Below are 22621 nucleotides of genomic sequence, written 5' to 3' on the forward strand. Positions count from 1 at the left end.
TTTCGCCTGTGTCAGATCAATAGAAAGAGTCACCTGGCTGAATGACGCTGCCTGTCCATGTCTCAGCTTTGAAACAAGTTCTCAACTGATGCCTGCTAAATAACTTATTGTGTTTAATATTAGCTAGGTATGTCAACCAGTGGTTAACAATAGCCACTCAGCTAATCTTTGCGGTTGTTTTTCTAAAGCTAACTGCTTACGCTACGTAGTTAGTTGTCAAGTGTAGTAATAAAGATACAGCAATTATTTAGCTGATACAAAAAACATTACAGGCATGTGCAGCATCAGATTCTATTTTTAATGTATTGGAAATGGTTTCATTTGTTCCCTTGGCTTGAAAAATATGAAAATTAACACCGAAACTCAGAACCAATTTGATTTATCATGTCACAGCTTAAAACAGGTTATGGGTGGTCGCCATTTTGAGAGTCCAAGATGGCAGCCACAGAGACTTTGAAAAAATGGAAACATTGGTTTTGGAATTTAAACTTTTCAAAAATATATAGATAATAAACTCCCCAAAGATTTTGAGCGAAGGTTAAAATCAGGACATTGTGAACCTGACTAATAACCCCCTACCTACTCCTATCCATCCTCCTGGATCCCACTCCTGGCAGGATGTAATGTAGTGTATAACATATGTGCCATATGTCAGGTGAGACATTATGTTACCTTTAAGCCAAACCATAATCTTTTTTCAAAACCTTACCAAGAAGTTGTTCCCCTAAATCTTACCATGTAGTTCTGGGGCAACTGCTGTTGTTTCACAGCATTAACATTGTATTTAAAAGTGCCACCTTAACAGTCATATACAAGCTATTCAGTCATTCACTGGTAGGGGTGCTAATTTCGGAAACACTCCTGTGGGCAGGTGGGTAGGAACATACAACCTATGTGGTCGTATGAGTTGAAGGACTTGTAACAAATGTACTCAATTTAATCCAATTTAAACCTAAGTGCTTTAACTGCCGAAACCTAACAAAGTAAACCTAAAATCTAAATAAACCCTGTGCCTGAGTGCCCAAAACTGACAGTGACCCAGCATCAGTATCTGACAAGTAGGAAGTTAGAATGTGTTGATACTTCCTCTAACTGCGAGGAAGAAGAGTTTTTCTTAATTCTTTCTTTTGATATTTTAGGCTTACTTGCTGTGCTTTCTCTTTTGATTGATAATTTTCATCATCATCAATCATAATGTCCTCTTCATCATTGATCACTAATTCTGTTACTGTTATTACTTTCTGTCCAATGTGTTACTTTAACTCAGCCTGCTCTTCCTGCTCATCCTGCTAATCTGAGACTTCCCACATCATCATGTTCTTGTTGGCTCTCTGCTCTGTTTGCCTCAGGTGAGTTTTGTGTAATCTCATCTGGCTTTGTGTCATTCTGTGTAACAGTTAAGGATGAAGACCCACTGTCAGCCCTGACAGACAGTGGCTTTAATGTAGTGTAGACTCTGCTGACTGGCCTTCACCTGGCCTCCTGTAGGCACAGTTAAACTAAATGCACTGCCGCTCCACACCCAAAACACTCTTTGCTCTTTTTTTTAGATCAGAGAAACTTGTCCTCTGAAGGTCATGACTTATTTTGAAGTGAAGAGAGTTAAAGCTAAGAGGCATGCATGTTTGGCCTGTTGTTTTTCTAGTAGGACCCATATTGTTTTTTAACTGTAAATGTTTTTTAAAAATGGACATCCTGCAGATGGCCATAGGACAGCATCTGCATAATCCTTTATGTATTGACACATAGCTATGTATGTATGTCTATCAGTCTAAAATAAAAATCATGATAGATAGAGCATCCATTGTTTTTGCAGCTGAAAGCTAAGGCTTCTGTCTTTCATGTCATCATGTTGTATGCTTATACTGACGTCATTACACTACGCTGTGTGTGGGGCAAAACCATGCGAAAACACTCTCTGGTGTTAGATGAATGAATGATTAATCTATCACACTGCCTTTTCACACTGCTCATAAAAAAGTGCATATCTCAAAAACTAAATAAGGTACATAGTTCAGATAACTTTTGGACTGTGAAGAAATATTTTGTTTATGTTTCTACATTTAAAAATCTTTAGGATCAGTTTCTTGTTTTTATCTTTAACTCTGATGAAAAAAACATGTCAAAACAAGTTTTGCATTTTTATGTTTTGCATTTTTTTATTTAAATGACAGTTTCAATACTTTTATCAGTTACTATGATTTATTGACTTACATGCTCTTTTAGCCTACGTTATACAGATTTTAGGGATATGAAGCATTAGAAGATTCTCCAAGAAATGACATCACAATAAGCAAAAATACCAATGTGGGCCCTGGAGGACCATTTCTATTGCAGAGTTCAAAGGGTACATTAACGGGGCACAGTAGAAATGCTAACTTCTTTTTTTGCTGGATTCACTGGCAACAACATGAGAGTGAATCATTACATTCTCACATTTTTGAGCAGCAGATTTACTTTTTCTACACATTACAAAAAGATTACAACAGCAATGTTCATCCTAAAGGCACATTTCTCTATCATAGCTAACAATTTCACCAGCCATTCCTCTCTGCACAACAGATTGCCAGGGCAGACTTCACTGCATACCACCATGTCAGTTTGTCCAAGTCCATAAAAACTTGCATCCTCTGACACACACAGCAGCACTTAACACGCTCACTCCCAGCATGCACTGAGAGAGAGGGAGAGAGAGTGATGGATGGGTTCGGCCTAGGAGTCAGTTTCAGTTCACCTTATAACACCTGAACACCAGTAGCTGTGCGTGTGTGTGTGTGTGTGTGTTGTCCAACATGTTGATTACGCCTTTATTCAGCATTGATCACTTAAGCTCTTATTGTGTCTCTCACCTTGACTTTGTCACACCACTGTGTTAAAATGTGTGCTTTGCTTATTTGCTGATAAAATATTGTTGTGATGCTGAAAGCCTATTTTTGTTAATTGAATCCCAAAACTTTGCAGTGCATATGCAAGGCTTTAAACTGTGCTGCTTTCCTCGCCTAAATAAAATCTGTGGGTATTTCCTGAAAATCTGTCATCCCTGTGAGCTTGTGCATCGTTGTTGTTCCACCATGATCTTCTGACTCAAAAGAAAAAGCTTTTATGAGTTATGTATTGTGTTTGGGCCTGCTCATAGCCTGGAATAACACTTTGACAGCCAAATCAAATCCTGCTATCATCTTTCATCAATCAACCTCATTAAGCCTCCTCTTCCAGAAAATAGGATTAGACTTGTTTGTGTGATTTGGCCCCAGATATTCAGTGTATTGTGTTTTGTTCACAAAAGGAGAAAGTGTGGGATGAGACAGCCAAAAGTCATGTCAGCACTGGAAAAGAAAAAGGACATGAGAGCTTCTTTAAAACAAAAGCTTGGACTTGGCTCACCGCTACTGGGTTTAGGATGAGCGTCTGAGGACGGAGCTAATTGTGGTGAATACAGAGCTTTGGCAGCGCTGGATTCCTCTTTCAGATGCCAGCATTTGCATGTGTGTGTGTGTGTGTGTGTGTGTGTTCTGGGCCATGCATTCCCTCACTCGTTTGTTGCTCACTCTCCCTGTTCCTCCAGGGATTCTGATGGAAATAGGCCTACCATCCAGCTGCCAAGATAACCTGATTTAGCCGTACTCGGCTGCCATTTTTCTTAAACACAACAATTGTGTTTGGCCCAGTGGTCGGTGGCCGGTGGTCTCTGGGCTCAGGGGTCATAAACTGGTCCAGGTGGACAATCTCATTTAGCTTGCAGGTGACACAACGCTTCCCACAGTAGGGCTCAACAGTGTTTCAGCTGTCTGTGTATGTTTTTAAATGTGTCTAATGTAGCTTTCAATTCAAAGTTCAGATTTTTCTGCTGTTAATGTCAAGAAAAATACCCTGAAGTTAATGTGCAATCAGATTATGAGGATATAAAATCTGTTAAACTTGATCTGTAGGGTTTATGAGCATTTTACTCAACCTGTACACATCCCAACTCGTCACAGATTGCCGCTTGGTCAGTGCCGTTTATGTCTACATATGCGGGGTCTGCCCATTATTCCGACAACCCATTGGTCCGACATCCCATTGTTCCGACCATATTAAACCCATTGTTCCGAAGTCCCATTGTTCCGAAATCATCATGATGCCCTGTGGTTAAGGTCTGGCTAGGTTTAGGCACAAAAAACACCTGGTTAGGGTTAGGAAAAGATCATGGGGTGGGTTACAATGAAAAAGAAAGTGGCAAACACATACGCCGTGAGCCTGCTTCGCCTCAAGCCTTTCCCAGCTGACCCAGAGCTGGTCGCGGCACACCATCAAGGCAGAAATACGCCCGCCGGGAGCCGTTCAGCACCCCACACAACCCGGACCCCAGAGTTAATAACAGGAGGTTATGGTGTTTCATTCCTCTCTCTGACACTTGTATCTCGACCAGTAGCCTACTTTTGTTGCGTTTGCTGATCCTCTATGGTACACAAATACAGTATAGCCTAGTATAATCACATATCGAAACAACGGGACGTCGGACTAATGGGATGTCGGACCAATGGGCTGTCGGACCAATGACATGGACCCTACATATGACACACTAGGTATCTTCCTGTGTTTGTTGTTGACATTTTGGGAGGGCGTGTTAACTTATGCCTGTTACATGCACTGTGTCTTTTCAAAATACGCTTCTGTTTTCACAGGAAATGTACTAGTTCTGCAATCTTTTTCAAAATAAACTTGCAAAATCCGTAAAACACCTTGTATTTATGTATTGTATGTATTTACCTTGTGCAACAAAGTATGTGGTTAGATTTAGAAAAAAATATTATGGTTCTACATTCATATGGGAAGTCAACAGTAGGCTCTCACATGAAAGTCCAGTGTTTGCTGGACCCATCCATCTTCCCTCCTGCCTGCCCTGTAGGGACTTTTCAGCTCCTTAAAGTTACACTGTTACCAGCAGCACTTCAACCTAACACTGTCCAGCGGTGTATAACACCGCTGCTACAGGTGCCGTCCAGCTGCGTTATGAACTGACGCTGCTTGTCTGCTTATCATACTGCGGCGACAGGTGCTTTCCGGCTGACCAGTGGCGTATCATAACACCGTGAAAGGTGGCTTTGGGGCTGTGTGTGGCGTCAAAATCACTGACAAAGCGACGGTACATGATATGTTTGAAATAAGAATGGGCTGCACTCTGTTCTCTACAGCTTTTTTTGTTTGAACTTAAATCTACTCCCACTGACTTTTTGAGTTAAAAGCTTGACTTGACTTGACACATGACTTGTGGTTTCTTTTTCTGCTTTATAACTCTGAAATACATAAATTATTTTTTTCATCACACAACCCCCAAAAAAACAACACTGACATATTATAATCTTATAAAGTTGCTGTGATTAACATCCAATCCAGTCATACAGCGCAACATTAGCATTCACTTAAGAGTCGTTTTTCTGTCCATCTGATTAATGTAAGTCCAATATTCACTCTCTTTTAAGTTCTGGTTTGGTCTCCTCTGACTCCTGACAGAAATATCTCTCTTTAGCTCCCAGCTGGTTGCTCATTTGTCTTGTAGCCTACTGATTAGTGCAGCTTTAAGCAGACTATGGTCAGACATCTATCACAACGTTTTGGCCAAGAATCTGTTAACTGCAAGAGTAGTTGGATATTTTCATGTTTGACACATGAAATAAAGTAGTGATAACGTAAGCTAACAACAGTATGCTAAAGATAAAAATTAAGCCTTTAAAAACTGAACTCCCGCAGACGGCAACGGGAGATCCTTGTACAGGACATAATCCTGTATATAAAGATGTAAAATAAAAACCTCAATAGCTGGAATATTCCTTCTTTTTGCAGCAGAAAGCTAAGACTTCTGTCTTCCATACCATCTATCGAAGCGAATCGTGACCAATATTTCAATTAAAATGCATTTGCAGAAATGCTTTTTCATTTTAAGAATGTGGCTGCATTATTTGACTCATAAATAAAATTAATCATCAGTCATCCTATTTGCATTTTAATTTTCTTCTTCAAGACTGCACATTCTTTCACTTAATTAAAATGAAAAAGAAAAAGACATTTGAGATTTAATTTTTAAAATATGCCCCAGCAAATAGATACCAAAATTCAATTTGAAATGTAAAATTTGAAAATTAAAATGCATTTGCAGAAATGCTTTTTCATTTTAAGAATGTGGCTGCATTATTTGGCTCATAAATAAAATGAATAATCAATCAACCTATTTGCATTTGCATTTTCTTCTTCAAGACTGCTCATTTTATGCCATAATCAAAAAGAAAACAAAGAGGACATTGCTATTTCATTTTCGTGGTCTGTCCCGCAAAATAGTGCCCATAATTCGAAAATGAGTTGGCAATCTGAGCGGCGCAGGAGAGTGACGTCAGTAGCTGCTCTTCTTCAGCTCCGTGCTGACCGTGCTACCCATCTAATACGGTAGGGGGTGGTGTGCACATTTGATATATAGATGCATCACAGATCATGGCGCTCCCTGAGATTGTGCTTTCTAAACATCGTAATTTCCCAAAACTGAATAAATACCACACATAGCAACACAAAACTGCTTTGCTAGCTCAATCATGTTGTAACTAAGATATCTGCTGGAAAAAATACATTTTTAATGGACTGATGATTGAGTTACGGACTTAATACGTCTGCTGACTTGACAGTCATTTAAGCTAGTAGCAGGTGCCGTGTCTCTCAGTGTTGCAGCCAATTTAGATTTATGTATGTTTGTGTGTGTGAATGTGGGTGTGTTTATGGTAGGCACTATGGTTGCTACGGATTACCTGCACAGCTGTGGGCGTAGGTGGTGATCAGTCACATGTAGGTTAGATAGGGGAGTCACAGCTGATCAGTGTCAGGGAATGAAAATCAGGGGAGGCCACACAGTTTTTCAACTGTGTCTGTGTGTGTGTCGAGTGAATGGGTTTTCGTTATAATCGTAGTATTTTTGTCCTTTTGCATAAGCTCGTTTTAAGTCGTTTTTACACTCGGCTTTTTGTAGGTGTCATTAACGTTTTTGTAAGTGTTCAAAGCGTACCATGGAGGACCTCATTTTTGCACACCAACATGAGTTAAAAATGGCTTCGGATTCCCTCAACTGGCATTTTTTGTAGTTGGATTGCCGATACACTCAGCTTCAGCTTATACCATACAGTCCAGCAACTTTTCCGGGGGAAACCCTGTGACATTGACACATTAAATAATTTTCATACATACAAAGCTGCCTTGGTTTGATTCTAACCAATAAAATATGGTTGTCAGATATTGAATCTGCTGCATCGTGAAATTAATAAATTATGCACAGCTAAGATTAACTGATATGATATGGAGTACCTATTGACATCAGTGTGTAATAAGCCTGGAGGCCATAGCTAACAAGCTGCAGTCAACAAAGACCCTTGTAAACTTGTATACGTTTCAATTTACACTACTATTAATTCAGCATGATCTTGATCATGATAGAAATTAAATTGCATCATGCCATCTTTCTGTTCTACATTCAATTTTTAAGCAAAAAAAATATCCATTGATCAAAGGAATTGTTGGACTGTATGTTTATCTATATTATCTATATATTTATCAATCAATCAATCAATCAATTTTATTTATAAAGCCCAATATCACAAATCACAATTTGCCTCACAGGGCTTTACAGCATACAACATCCCTCTGTCCTGTGGACCCTCACAGCGGATAAGGAAAAACTCCCCCAAAAAAACCCTTTAATGGGGAAAAAAAAAACGGTAGAAACCTCAGGAAGAGCAACTGAGGAGGGATCCCTCTTCCAGGACGGACAGACGTGCAATCGATGTCGTACAGAACAGATCAACATAATAAATTAAAAGTAATCCGTATGACACAATGAGACAGAAAAAGAGAGAGAGAGAGAGAGAGAGAGATGCAGGACAGACGGTAATGACAGTAGCTTACAACAACATTAATGAAAGTAATAATATTATTGTTATAGTTCTGGCTACTGTGGTACAATATGTTGAAAGTATATATTAGTATCTGGCAGTATACATGTGTGATAAAAATCATATGTGTATATTAACAGTATAAGTATGACTAATGACTAATGATGGCGGCAGCAGCAGCAGGAGGCATCTAAATATTAACACAATTTAATATCAATAAATCATTGCATACATAAGTAATCATCTTAAATATTTAGGCTAATATAATTTAGATCTGCCCTGTAAAAGTGTGTGTATAGCGAGTGTTTTGTGCGAAGATGTTATTACCACTTGTCATAAGAACACTTGTAAGGTCCTCTTCGCACCAAACACTCATTCAGTGCACTATACACACACTTTTACAGGGCAGATCTAAATTATATTAGGCAGCTTTGTATGTATGAAAATTATTTAACGTGTCAATGTCACAGGGTTTCCCCCGGAAAAGTTGCTGGACTATGTGGTATTTATTCAGTTTTGGGAAATCACAATGTCTACAAAGTTTAAACTATAAGTACAAGTATAAGCTCCTACTAGCTTAAATGACTGTCAAGTCAGCAGACGTATTAAGTCCGTAACTCAATGAACAGTCCACTATGGTCCGCTATGTGTGGTATTTATTAAGTTTTAGGAAATTACGATGTTTAGAAAGCACAATCTCAGGGAGCGCCATGATCTGTGATGCATCTATATATCAAATGTGCACACCGCCCCCTACCGTATTAGATGGGTAGCACGGTCAGCACGGAGCTGAAGAAGAGCGGCTACTGACGTCACTCTCCTGCGCTGCTCAGATTGCCAACTCATTTTCGAATTATGGGCACTATTTTGAGGGACAGACCACGAAAATGAAATAGCAATGTCTCTTTGTTTTCTTTTTGATTATGGCATAAAATGAGCAGTCTTGAAGAAGAAAATGCAAATGCAAATAGGTTGATTGATTATTCATTTTATTTATCAGTCAAATAATGCAGCCACATTCTTAAAATGAAAAAAGCATTTCTGCAAATGCATTTTAATTTTCAAATTTTACATTTCAAATTGAATTTTGGTATCTATTTGCTGGGGCATATTTTGAAAATTAAATCTCAAATGTCTTTTTCTTTTTCATTTTAATTAAGTGAAAGAATGTGCAGTCTTGAAGAAGAAAATTAAAATGCAAATAGGATGACTGATGATTAATTTTATTTATGAGTCAAATAATGCAGCCACATTCTTAAAATGAAAAAGCATTTCTGCAAATGCATTTTAATTGAAATATTGGTCACGATTTGCTTCAATAACCATCATGATGTATGTATGTAATGATGTCATTTTGCTATGTTATGTGTGGTGCAAAAACATGTGGTGGTGCCAGAGGAATGAATGATGAATCTGTCACAAAGCCTTTTTACTCTGCTCATAAAAATGAGCATAACTCAAAAACTAAATCATGTAAATAGTTAAAATAACTTAATGGATTGTTAATAAATCATTTCATACTGTTTCTACATTAAAAAATCTTTTGGATCAATATGTTTTGCATTTTTATTTTGTAAAATCTAAAGAAAAGAAAGATTTTTGTATTTTTTAATTCACAGTTTCAATTATTTTATCAATTATTATGGTTTATTGACTTACATAACCTTATGGGTTAGGATGTAAATATTTTTGAGCTATGTAGTATTTCAAGATACTCCAAAAACTGACATCGCAATAAGCAAAAAATACCAGTGTAAGCACTGCAGGACCATATTACTTGCAGAGTTCAAAGGGTTCATATTAAAATAAGCTATTTTAATTGTTGGATGGACATAGAGTTTCAGCAGGTCATGATTTGGTCTTTTTAGACTTGTGGATGGTGTCTGCTCTGATTCTCTTTTCCCCCCACATTTGAAATATTGTAATCAGACATTCTGAGTTTGTAGTAATAGTAGTAGTAATCATGGCTTTGACCTGTGATGTTTTTGTCTTTACTCTCCCTCCCTTTAAATCTTTCTAAACTTAATGTTCTGTTTGCTTTTTTTCAAATTGTCTTTGGTTTTGTGTTGCATTTAATGAAAATAAGAATTCATACAGAATGTAAAGGTACATCAATCCTTGTGGGCCGGGGTCACCATCTTGTGAGGTACACGCCCTGTTATCTCTGTTACAAAGTGTATGCACTCAGTCCAAAGACAAGAGTTTACAATGTCAGTGTATGTGAGTAAAGGTTGTGCCAAAATACTGTTTGACCACCCGACCACTGCAGCAGGCACACGTAACACAGCTGTACCTCTCAAGATGCTGCCTCTATCCAAAACAGTTAAAATGGCGTGACATCTACTTCACATTCTCTTTAAAAAGTTTAAACGTAAAAGTAAAAGTAAATGCAAATTATTTTACCACCTTTACCAGACATTAACACACATTAGGCTGTCTTACAAAAGATTCAAAGCTCAAGTTTGCTTACTTTGCTTTTACAAATGTAATTAGATTTGATGTCTTCAGAACAAACTTGTGCACTTTTCCACTGGCCTTTGTCCCTTAAAATTTAAGTCTCAAAATACCTTTTTTTTTTTTTTTTTTAGCAGTTCCATTTTGTAAATGTGGTTCCAGGTTTCACTCAGTGTATAAAAACTATCATGAAGGTATCAGGGCTGGTCTGCTTATATCGTCTGTAACTGAAGGCAAAGCTAATTAGGACACTACACTTTGAGTTGAGAACACATCCTCCTTTCTTGTTTCTCCTCTCTGCCTCATTATATGAAACTCTGAATAATGACCAACATATACATTAACCACCACTATAGTTGTGGAGGAATTAATTATTCTGAAAATAAATCTCTTTGAAAAGAGAAGAGGAAGAAAAAAGAGAGTGTGAGAGAGTAAAAGGTCTTGAAGTGAGAGTGCACACATGTTTGTGTGTGTGTGTGTGTGTGTGTGTGTGTGTGTGTTGGTAATGAGAGCTCAGTGCTGCTGCTAACTTGCTCTAAATAAATCCATGATTAGCATTTTCCCTTTAAAAGGAATAATTTCAACTTTGATATCCATAATTGTGCTTAAGGGCTTCTGCGCTTCTCTAGCCCTCAAACGCTTGCTCTTCAACCCATGCAGAGACTATCACAGCAGCATTTTATTCACTTAACACTTCATTCAGAACCTGTAATAATAAGCCTCACTGAATACTATTTTTCATAAACCATTACAACACCCAAAGAGAAGTGTATTCCAGGTATGTAAAGTGTTGAAATCAGCCTGTACAGCATGGAGCAGTGTGTACAGATACACACAGCAGCAGAGAAGACACTGGGAGTGATCAATCATATGTAACACACACATTCAAACAGACTCAGAATCCATGAATAGAAAAGTCTGCTAATCCACTTATCTACATGCACATAGAATAATGCAGGGGTGCATGCATACACACACAGTGGAACATACTCAGTGACACAGAGGGGCTTGTTATTTGCATGTGGCAGTGGCTAACCAATAGAGGGTGGTGTTGCATTGCAGGTCTGAGTACAGAGGGTCACCACTTGAGCTGGGAGTTAGCGCAGAGCCCATCACATCAACACCTGCTTTCTCCTGGTTTTCTGGTTTTCATAACAGATGAGTGAATACAAAATAAAATCAGCCCTTTAATGGATGATGCTGACCTTCAGACTTGATGGTTGCTATTAAAGAGGACTTGTCAGATGCTTATTAATAAATAAGGGTGTTTTAAATGTAAGGGAGCTGGTAAAGCTTGAACAAATATCTTTAGCTTTGATCCATCTTGAAACAACAATACAACTTTCAAATATAATGTTCCAGCTAAAGTATGTTTTGCATGTTGTTCTGTTTTAAACATACTTTTACTGAAGGCAAAAACTCAGTTCTATGTTTAGAGAGAACAATCTCACCACAAGGTCCACTTTATAGTTGTTCTGGAGCTTTCCACCATATCACATGAGTTCAATTAGATACTAAATGCTGTTTTCAAGGTCAAGAATGAACTCTGAGAGGAGAAGTCCTTAAAGTTCCCATAAAAAAATACATCTGAACACCAATTCCATGACAACAGGGCAAGCTCTATCTGCTGATGAGGATCCTGTGATACGAACAAAAGCCCTGGAACAGCAAACTAAAAAGACCTTGGAGTGCTGTTTCCAAGGTCTACTGTAAAAAAAAAAAAAATCCACTGGTTCAATTTAAAAAAAAAAAAAAGAAATAAAAATTACGGTAACAATTTGCTTGCTTTTTTTTAGGTAGTTCCAAGTCTGGCATTATTGAGTAAATCCAGAGTCTTTTATAATCTGTCAAACTCGATTAGTTTAGTACAACCAACATGATTTACTTTGACCTTGAAAATGAAGTTGAACCAACTTAATATTTATCCATAAGTTGTGGCGATGTTTAGTCCTCAAATTATTTTGTTAAAGATATTCTAACTAATTTATTTGAATTTCGTTCTATTCAAAAATGTCAAAAAATGTTTGTGATTTTGATTTATTTCTTAAAAATAATTTGACAACTTCTTAAAACACTTTAATGTAACATTTTTTTAATGCTGAAAAACGTCTTTAAGAATGATCAACAAACCCCATGAATAATTTTTTAGAGTGTAGAATAATCTTTGAACCTCAATTACTATTCTTCCCGATTTGACAAAATAAGTTTTACTTATTTGCTTTATTTTCCAGAGATTTTAGATGCATTTCACAGTCTTCATCAGCATATGAGATTTGCTCAATTCTGAAAAAAAAAAAAAAAAAAAAAAAAAAATAGCTAAATGAATTAAAGGAGTATTTATCAGATGCATCAGAACACCATTTTGTTTTTGGCTGACAGCCTGGCTGCAAAATAAGTTCGCTACTTTAAAGAGAAACTACGAAATGCTTCTCTTTAAAGTAGCGAACTTATTGTGCAGATGTATTTTTTCCTCACATCCTGCTTTATTTCCCAGCATGCGTCTGAACTCATAAACATCAATATTAGCAGTTTAGTGGTGAACAGTTGTTGGGAAAGTGATCTTAAAACTCTGGAGGACACCTCCATATCCCTCTAATTAAAACTTTGCCGCCCAGCCAGACGATTTGCGATGGGGGGTGGGGGGTTGTTTAGCATTAACATAAAAACAAACAGCCACATATATATATGCAAATGAAGGAAGGGCAAAGGCAGGATGCCGGGAGCCATCCGCCATAACTCACACTGATGGCCTTTAAGTGAGAAATCGCCTTCGAAAAATGTCCAATAAGAAAGTAGGAAAGATGCACCTGTCGCCCATCTGACTAATGAGCCAATCAGCTTGCAAGGACAAGGAGCACATCCGGGTAGTTGGCCTGGAGTGTCACTTGGCACAGAGTACACTCATGGTTCCACCACAGTTAGGATTAAGGAGCCTGCGATGATATAAAAATGCTCCGAAAAGGCAACAGTACATCTTAAAAAACATAAAACCATCAATAAGAAATGATTTACAACTTGCTGTAACATTAGCAGGGTTCAAACTGATAACGGTGAGAACCTGAAATTGTGTGTTTCCAGGCATCCCTGATTTATGTGTGTGGACTGAATATGAGTTCTTCTTCTCTTCCTCCGTCCGTCGGAGTCGCTGAAAGCAGCTTTAATCTCATATCTTCATGAAAAACAAAACAAAACAAAACAAAAAAAACACTGGCACTGAGTCGTGCCTTAAAAATGACAATGATTTACATTTCAACATAATGCTCTCTGTCGGCTGTTATTGTGACAAAGTGCTGCATGTATGCCTCCCAAATGAAAGTGGGTGTTCTGTTATGCGTGCGACAAAGACATTTGGACGAACCTGCCATCCTCTCCTTTTTCTTGTAAATGAGCATGGGAAATCTATTTATGTCCTCCCACAGTATACTGCTGAAATAAGGAGAGGCTTTTGGCTTACTGGGAGACAGCCTGAGCAGCTGAGATGAGCCCCTGTGAAGATATATAGAAAGAAAGAAATGGAAAAAAAGAAGGACAGAGGAGAGAAGCGGCAGCCCTCTAGGCAATGCAGGGAAAGTAGCGAAAAGTCCAAACACAAAGCTGGGCAAATGAGGGATGGGGAAAAGGCGTTCTCGCCAGATGATCTGCTGCTCTGACAACACCTGGCTCAGGTACAAACTAGACTTGTCTAGATGCAAGGTAGGGAGGGATAAAAAAAACCCTGAGGCCTACTACCCCCCAACACACACACACACACACACACACACACACACACACACACACACACACCCCTACATGTTTCTCTGAGTCTCAAAATTTTACTTTTGCTGTTGAGTCTCCTTCTCCTCTCCCAAAGGGATGTATGAGGATGAAAATCAGACGTAGCCCACTGTACTTGCCTTTCTTTTAAAGAGTAGGTGCTACTGGGGAGGCAGTCAGCAGCAGCATGCACAGACTCTGCTTTCTGCCACCAAACCCGTTATCCATCATCAAACTAACACACACTTACTGTAAAAGCATGTGTGCGCACACACACACACACACACACACACACACACACACACACACACACTCTGTGCCAACCAGGATGCGTTGTGCGATGGTGTTCATGTGTAGCACAGTTTCCTCTCCTGCTCTGTTTTAATTTCATTTTGAAACTCCCTTGGACAGTAGAATGTCACATGTTTGGAACTGGAAATCACTGTTAAGTCTTAATTCCCATTTTCATCTTCCACTTACTCTTAAGGTCACCACAAGGTCATAAACCTGCCCTATGAAAAACTCAGCAGTCTTTCAACAACCACCTAAATTCATTAATAATTCTCTGACAGCCATGACAATTACTAACTAATATGATAATTCAGATAGGATTATGTGTGTATTCATAAACTATCTCCACACATACAGGTTATTATTAATATATTTGAATATGAGTGAATATGGGTGAAATGTATATGTGATCCATAAGTTTGTTCGCAAATCCAGGCCACCAACACGTAGTAGTGAGAATCTGTCCGACAAAAATATAGCCAGCTACAAAGATGAAGGAGCATCTATATTCATAGATGTGGATTTAATCAGTTGGTCAATCAAAATCATAAAATAATTTAGGATTATTTATGCTGTGCGCATTTAAATGACAAAAATACGAAATGAATTATAAAGGTAGTGTATGATATGACAGGTCTTTATTGTTTAAAAGGTGTCTGCAAACGCACATATACCACAGTGATTTAAAAAGGGTCAAATGTTCATCAAATTTGGGGTTAAAACAATAGAAATTTAGCACGCTATCCAGTAAATGGGAAAAGTAACGAAGAACGGTAATTTCACACCACAAGCCTGCGTGCATTTTAAATATGAATGCAGGCTCGTGCAAAATGTCCAGCATCCTGTGGACGAGGTACGGAGGTCCCTCGGGTCAGAATTGAACAGAAATGCATCCCGTTCCAATACTCATGGGACACCGGGAGATGACTTGAGCGACTCTGACCACTGCCGCCGTGCGCGCCACATGTCCGTATGTGTGTGTGTGTGTGTGTGTGTGTGTGTGTGTGCGTGCGTGTGTCAGTGTGTGTGAAAGCCACCACTAGTCGCCCCCAGTGCTCTTCAGTCTCCACTCTCCCTTCTCACCGCAGATTGAACGTCACGTCCGCACTTGAACTTGAGTTTTCTCCCATTGTAGAAGCCAGAGAGCCGCACAGAGCCGCACAGAGCCGCACACAGTCCGGGGATGCGGGACTCTGCAGACAGCACAAAGAGAAAGGAGGGTGGCAGTCTGTCCTCAAACCAGCACTGGGCTTTGACTTAAAGAGTTAAAGTCTAACCTGCCCGCCTAACTGGCACTGCCAGTGCAACAGAAGAAGTGCCCACCACTTAGCGACACACCGAGAAGTACCGAGAAGGAAATTGGATTCCTATTTTACACACTTTCAGACGTTAATTGGCGTCATTTCACCTGCGTTCTCCGGACAGGGACGTGCGGTGTCCAGGGTGGCCGGAGAGTGGACACAGGTAGTGACTGTCCATCAGGAGGTGAACGCCGACCTCTCGCATCTTGCCGCGTCTCTCCTCCACTCCACTTCACTCCACTCCGTTCTCCGCTGTCCTCTGACAGATGGTGTGAAAGGCAGAGCCGGACTAACCTCCGCCCTCATCACCAGAAGGGAGGCGCGCAACCACTTTGGCACCGAACTCCGACCGACCGACCGCCCGGCCGCCCAGCGCTGCGCCTGGTCGGTCACCGCAGAGCACAGGAGCCGCTGTTCGCTGGAGGGAGATCCATTGCACAGGGGTCAGTTCGAGGGCCACATCTGGGGCCGGTGCAGAGCGATCAGTTTGGGGTGGCAGGCGTGCGGTCGGTTTTGGGGGCAGTTTGCGGCCGGTATACAGGAGCAGCAGGAGGAGAGCCGACCCTTCCAACACCGCTCTCCGGGCAATGCCACTGTAAATGCCACGGCGATGTCCCGACGCAAGCAAGGGAACCCACAGCACCTGTCCCAGAGAGAAATAACATGTAAGTATACCTGCAAAAATTCACAGCATAGAGTTAGCTTCACCCTTTTTCCTCTCCGTTGTCATTCTAAGAAGTTGAGTGGATTTTTTTCCACATGGATGATCGGTGCGTAAAAATGAACATTTTCAGACTTGGAGCTTAAAGTTTTTCGAAGTGCGTCCCAAAAGCCAATTCTTTCCTCTACTGGTTTACTGACTAAAATAGGCTAGATAAAGGCCCTAGTTTACTTAACTGATTATTACAGTCTATAAATAGCAAGTTATTATAAGAGCAAATTTACACATCGAGCAGAGAGAGTAGAAAAGTCTTTGGCTGCGTGTTTGACTTTTCCTCACGGAGAAGTCAGAGATCCGTCCTATAGTTAATTGAGACACGACTTCTTTATTTTTCCGCTTTTTGTTTTAATTAGATTATAAGCAGCGCTGTCATTAAGGACAAAATTACACTTAATTTTTAATTGGCAATAAAAACACACTTGTAACTTCAGCAATTTAATACTTTCTTTAGGCACTTTCATAAGCGGATATCGTTTCCGCATAACATAACCACCAACTCTCTTACATTCATATTAGATGGACACACACAAATAAGTCAGTTATGATTTGGAGTATTTCATTCTAACAAATTCTTTTCATCTTTTTTCTTTGAGAAAATCGTTGATGCCTTAATTTTAACCTAACAGACATCTATTAAAGTGAATTATTGTAGACAGCTGTCGAACAAGAAAATGTTGAAATCAGAGAAATCAAGCAGATCATATTGTTCTCTCTTCTCACCTTACCGACGCCAGAGAGTGCCTCCGCTTTAACACGTCCACTTTATTTTCTTTCTCTGCAGGTTATTGAATCTTTGATAGACACATTACTGCATCGTGCCAGTCTCTCTGTATTCACTTTAATTAGTTAGTCTCGCTCATGATGTTTTTCTGCTGCACGGATGCAAAGCGTATACTTTGTAATATTAATGCTCGGTTTGGATTATTTAATACCCTGCACGCCTTGGCAGCGAAAAATTCCAGGGTTTCCCCCACTGCACTTTTATGCAGAATACAGCAGCCTAAGTGACGGTGTTTAAAGGCAAAACACGTTAAAACGAAGTCGTTCTATTTATGTGGAAGATGAATACGATCTTAAATGCGTTTATTTGTGGGAAGGTGAAGTGAGGAAATGTGATGTTTCAGAAAGATAAGATCCACTTTTTTGTCCAACTTAAATTACACAAATGGCTCGAAGAGGAAACGCATCGCTCTTCCTCTTTACTTTACGCAAAGATTTTATCTTTTGGCGCTGTCACTTTGGCCGCTAAACTTATAGGCAGCGAAATGTTTTTCTGGCCTCGTATCAGTTATTCAGCTGATGTGGCTGCAGCGTGCAGGCTGATGTGTCCTGACAGGAGCAGCAGACTTTAATGCACTACTTTATCTGCTGTTAGCACAAAATATCAGAGAGGGACACTTAGTGAGCTAAATCCAACTAAAAGCAACTGTTACTGATCGACAGATTTGCATGAATGAGTCTAAGGAGGAAGTGGAGATAAAGGACACGAGAAAGTGGAGATAAAGTTCTTTTAAGATGCTGCTCAGTATCACAATGTTACATTGGTGAATATTACTAGTTTCTTTCCTCTAGCTTGAGGTTATTTGGGGAGAGTTGTATGAAGCCTTCCATCAGATCTCTTACACTACAGTGTATCGCTGTGCACTTCAGTGCTTGTTGCGTATAACACCCATATTTACAGTAGAGACTTAGCACGCTGAGCGTCCTTACTCAGGTTCTGGGCCATGCTGCCTGGTTCCCTCCTCTGCTGTGAGGCCTGGCCTTCCAGCATCGCACCGCCAACCCACACAGCCATAAACAGAGGCACACACACCTAAAGACAATGTATGTGGCTTAGATGTCAAATCATCTCCTGACAAGTAGAGATTTGATTGCTTAACACAACTACAACTTGTGTGTGGCAGCTCGTACATAGGCCTGCAATGTGTATTTGGTTACCTTTAGAAATGGGTCATATTGTGCACGCTGCATGCTTTGCTGTGACATCAGCTTCTGCAGCATAGAGCCCAGTATATATATTCTAAGAGACAGACAGATGGATAACAGATAGTCTAGCAATGTGGAAAGATGAGAACCCTCTCATCTTTCCACATTGAAGGCTAATAAGGAGCTTCATGTCTGTATTGTAATCAAGCTGCTTTAAACTTACTTTGTGTGTGCTCATGTGTGTGTCTGAAGTATAAAATGTAGTTTGGTAGTTGTGTCCACAGAGTAGGTCTGACCTGTCTGTCTGTCTGTCTGTCTGACTGACTGATTTATTACTATTCAGGCTACAGCATGGTGCTGTACATTCCATAATTTATGTGTAAGAATTGCTTGCTGATTTAACATGCTTTAGTACACACACACACACACACACACACACATATGCAAATGCACATGAATCCCCCTCACCAAAATACACATAATTCTTCTCAAGCTGTCAGGTGATAAAATCCATCTGACCTGTGTTTTAATTGGAGCATTTTTTAATTTGAATTTCACAACACGATAGATCACACAGTCCAAAATATTACACTGTGTATGAATTATAGTTTTCAGAGGAAGAAGAACAAGAGTTGCTCCACCTCTTTTGTCGTTCAATATCTTCCAGACAAGAAGCATTAGGAAAGGTGAGACAGATTTTCTGGAGGTTAAATCGCTTATTTTTTAAAATACAGTTTGGCAAGGCCTCCGTCATAATGCAACATTCTTACACTTAGTGCTTAGTGCTTAGTGTACTTTGTGCATGTATAGGTCCTGTTTGTGCATGTGTGTGTCTTTCGGACCTGTGTGTAATTGACAGCAAGAGCGAAAAAATTGAATTTCCCCTCAGGGGGATTAATAAAGTATATAAAATAAATAAATAAATAAAATAAAAATAAAATATTAGGACTATTGAATCCCCATTTTGCACAATTACCAGATTATTCTCTAATGCATCTGCTTCACTTTGTTTTCATTAGAACAGATGTGAAAAGAGAAATAAAAAAGGTTCATGGTTCTGACCTGGAATCAACTGTTCAGTGTACTCAATAAATGTAATGAAACAACCTGTCCTCGGAGACACATGAGGGAAAGATTAATTGGGGAAAATGTATATATTTTTTGTTTGTCAGGCAGATTTGTTGTGTGTTTTGGTGTCACCACACCGAGACAGTTTACACCCGAAAGTGCAGACGTGCCTTCTGCTTCTCATTCACTGCAAATAACCCCAGCTTTCCTCCGAGGCTGATTTAGTGTGAAGAGACGCAAACAGGACGAGAGCTCCCATTGTAGCTGCAAACACACTCACACATTTGCACACACACACACACACACACACACACACACAAGAAGAGAGAGAGCTGCGTGTAAATTGCAGTCGCCCACTTGAGATGCATGTTTCCCTTTGGCTTGTCAAATAGCCATGCACCCTGCTGGGGCTAAGTCTTTGTTACAGAGAGAAACACAAAGAGAAAGAGAACCTAGTAACTCTGTCTTTTATATGAACTGAAGCATTCTGTAAATTAGGTGCTTTAAAAAAGTCATAAATGAGTCTTATGAAGTGTCACAGCTGATTGTAATGAAGACATAATGATATTCCTAATAGTCATATTATTTATTATCTTCAATATATGCCCTTTATGGTTTTAGAGACAACACTGGTAACGCTTTAAAGGATCAGCTCACCCAAATAAAAAATACACTTTTTGTTGTGGACAGTTTTCATTCAAACTAAACGAATAGTCCGTATTCAAACTTTTGTCGTAGAGATCTGTGTATTATACAGTGTAACCAGGACACTGTTTCTGCAAAGACACACTGTTGTAAAAATGTTCAGTATCATTTTTAAATGCTGTGGGCACTACAGATTTAATTTGTAATTACCTCCACTGAACTCTTCAGGGTTTGTTTGTTTGTTTTTCTTAACCAGCGATGAAGAATCTAAATCATTTCAAATGCCTAAGGGCTCAACTGTAAAAATCAGATTTTTAGAAGACGCCTGATTCCAATTTTACTGTGTCAGTTTTATTTATATGTATGGCTGCATCAGGGAAAGTAATTTGTTGTCTTATTTTATCTGTGACATTACTGTTTCCTGTGCTGTTTAACAGCCAGTCAAAGTGCTTGATGCAAAGTGCTGCACAAAGAAGACAAAGCGCTGATTGATTTTATAGGTTTTTTAAGAAAATATGGTAGTAAATGAGTGTGCACGGGACGATGGCTTCCAGTTCCCAAAGAGCATGCCTAAACCCATTTTGTGATCAGCAGGCTGTAAACACACACACACACACACACACACACACACACACTGCTATAGCCTGCATACCAGAGTGTTGGTTTGCTGTCTGTCTGTCGACGCTTGCCCCCCCCCCCCACCCTTCTGCATTTTCCTATGCCTCTCTATTTCCTCTTCACTCTCTTTCCCCTTCAGTCTGTCTCTATGTCTCTCTCTCTCTCTTCCTGCTAGGGGGAGCTCTCAGGCTGTCAGTGCTGTGCTGGTTCTGCCAATGAGAAGGGTAGCAGAGTATCAACGTATGTGTGTGTGTGTGTGTGTGTGTGTGTGTGTGTGTGTGTGTGTGTGTTAATCAGATGACATCAGCACTGAAAGACCACATTCACCTCTTAACTGTCAACACCTGCACACTCTGCACTTCACTGTCTCTGTCACACTTTTTATTTACACCATGGACTTTAATTTCATCACAGTGGCTGACATCTATAGCATTCAGTATGTGTGTGTGTGTATGCGTGCGTGCGTGCATGCGTGTGTGTGTTTGTGTGTGTATACACTGTAGTGTATTGACATAGTGGAGTTCTAGCTATATCACTGAACTGCATTTTTTCCTGTATATATTATATATTATATTATTTTTTGTCAGATATTGTGTGTATATTTTGCTTTTTACATATATCAGTTTGGTTTGAAGATATCAAATTTTTTCTTGTAGTTTAATTACATTTTGTAAACTGCTTTGATAATATTGTCTGCAGGTGATCTCCAGATAAATTAACCTATTATCCATTTGTCAGATGTTTATTACTGAGCCAAATCTTTTATACAACTGAAAAATGACTTAACATACATTTAGAATTCAGGAGTGGAGTTTTTTTTTTTTTTTTTTTTGGGGGGGGGGGGGGGGGGGGGGGGGTGATGGGGGTCTGTATTTCTATCCAGCACTTCATTCCCACCACAGCACCTCTCAGGCAGGTGGCTCTGTGCTCAGTCCTCCCTTCACTGGTCTGACCTGTATCACCTCATGTGAATCCAACTAATACTAAAACAAAATACTGAAACAATTGTTTAGAAAAAAAACATATCCATATTTGTCTCTGATCCACATCTGATTGGCTGACACAGTAATCCTGACTTCAATAAGAGTGGGGGATTTACCTCGTGATGAACTTGAATTAGTTTGAGGTAAACAGGTTCTCATTTGAAATGAGGTCAAATCTGAAAGTAGGAGGCTGTCATAACGATGGAGCATTTATTCTCAAATGTAACAACTATTTCTGCTTGAATGTTAGGGCTTTTTAGTGGCTAGAACACCAAAAATCTTCTGTTCTAGTACAATGAATGATACTATAGAAGTAGTAAAATTTCTGTGTAATAATGTACTGAGTACTCTTTCAGGTGTTTTTTCCTTTATTTTTAAATTGACAATAGCGAGGTGACAGGAAATAAGAGAAAGTGAAGAGACAATGCAAAACAAAGACTCAAAATGGCGATGCTGCCATTACAGGGTAGTGCCTTAAATACTGACACCAACACAATGTCCCTATATTATGTACTTACATACATATGAAAAGTATGAGTTACGAAAGTAACACATTTTAGCAAATGTTGTAGGTTTCGCATATTTTTTTTATAAAAGGGAACACTGACTAATGGCTCCAAAAGCAAAATTAAAAATTTTCAAATAATCTCAATCAATATCACCAAAACACCACTCAGTACAGTGACCAGAGCATTTGTAATTTCTCAGTCTTAACTCTGAGATTATCAAAACTGACTTTGGATAAAAAAGCTACTTCCTGTTGAGACAGTGAACAGTTATACTGAAAGTGTTCTGAAGTCACGTCTTTAACAGTCTCTGTCGTGGCAGATCAGCTTGAGTTTAGAGTTTTTCCTGTTCTTCTAATATTATCCTCATGTATGCACGGCATCATACTGTATGTGAGCAGTTTTATTTTGAAGCATTTGGAGGATTTCAGTAGACCATTGGAAACCA

At 39.3% G+C, this 22621-nt stretch overlaps 1 protein-coding gene across 1 annotated transcript in view; it reads left to right on the plus strand.

Annotated features, from left to right (window-relative positions):
• The first annotated feature begins 15295 nt into the window (after positions 1 to 15295).
• bcl11ba (BCL11 transcription factor B a) overlaps positions 15296 to 22621 on the plus strand; it is a 78361-nt gene continuing 71035 nt past the window's right edge. Inside the window, exon 1 of the mRNA XM_033641798.2 lies at positions 15296 to 16371. Coding sequence (XP_033497689.1) covers positions 16317 to 16371 — 55 coding nt within the window. The 5' untranslated portion in view covers positions 15296 to 16316. The remainder of the gene's footprint in view (positions 16372 to 22621) is intronic.

The sequence above is a fragment of the Epinephelus lanceolatus genome, chromosome 15, assembly GCF_041903045.1.
Source record: "Epinephelus lanceolatus isolate andai-2023 chromosome 15, ASM4190304v1, whole genome shotgun sequence".
In the NCBI taxonomy this organism is placed as follows: domain Eukaryota; kingdom Metazoa; phylum Chordata; class Actinopteri; order Perciformes; family Serranidae; genus Epinephelus; species Epinephelus lanceolatus.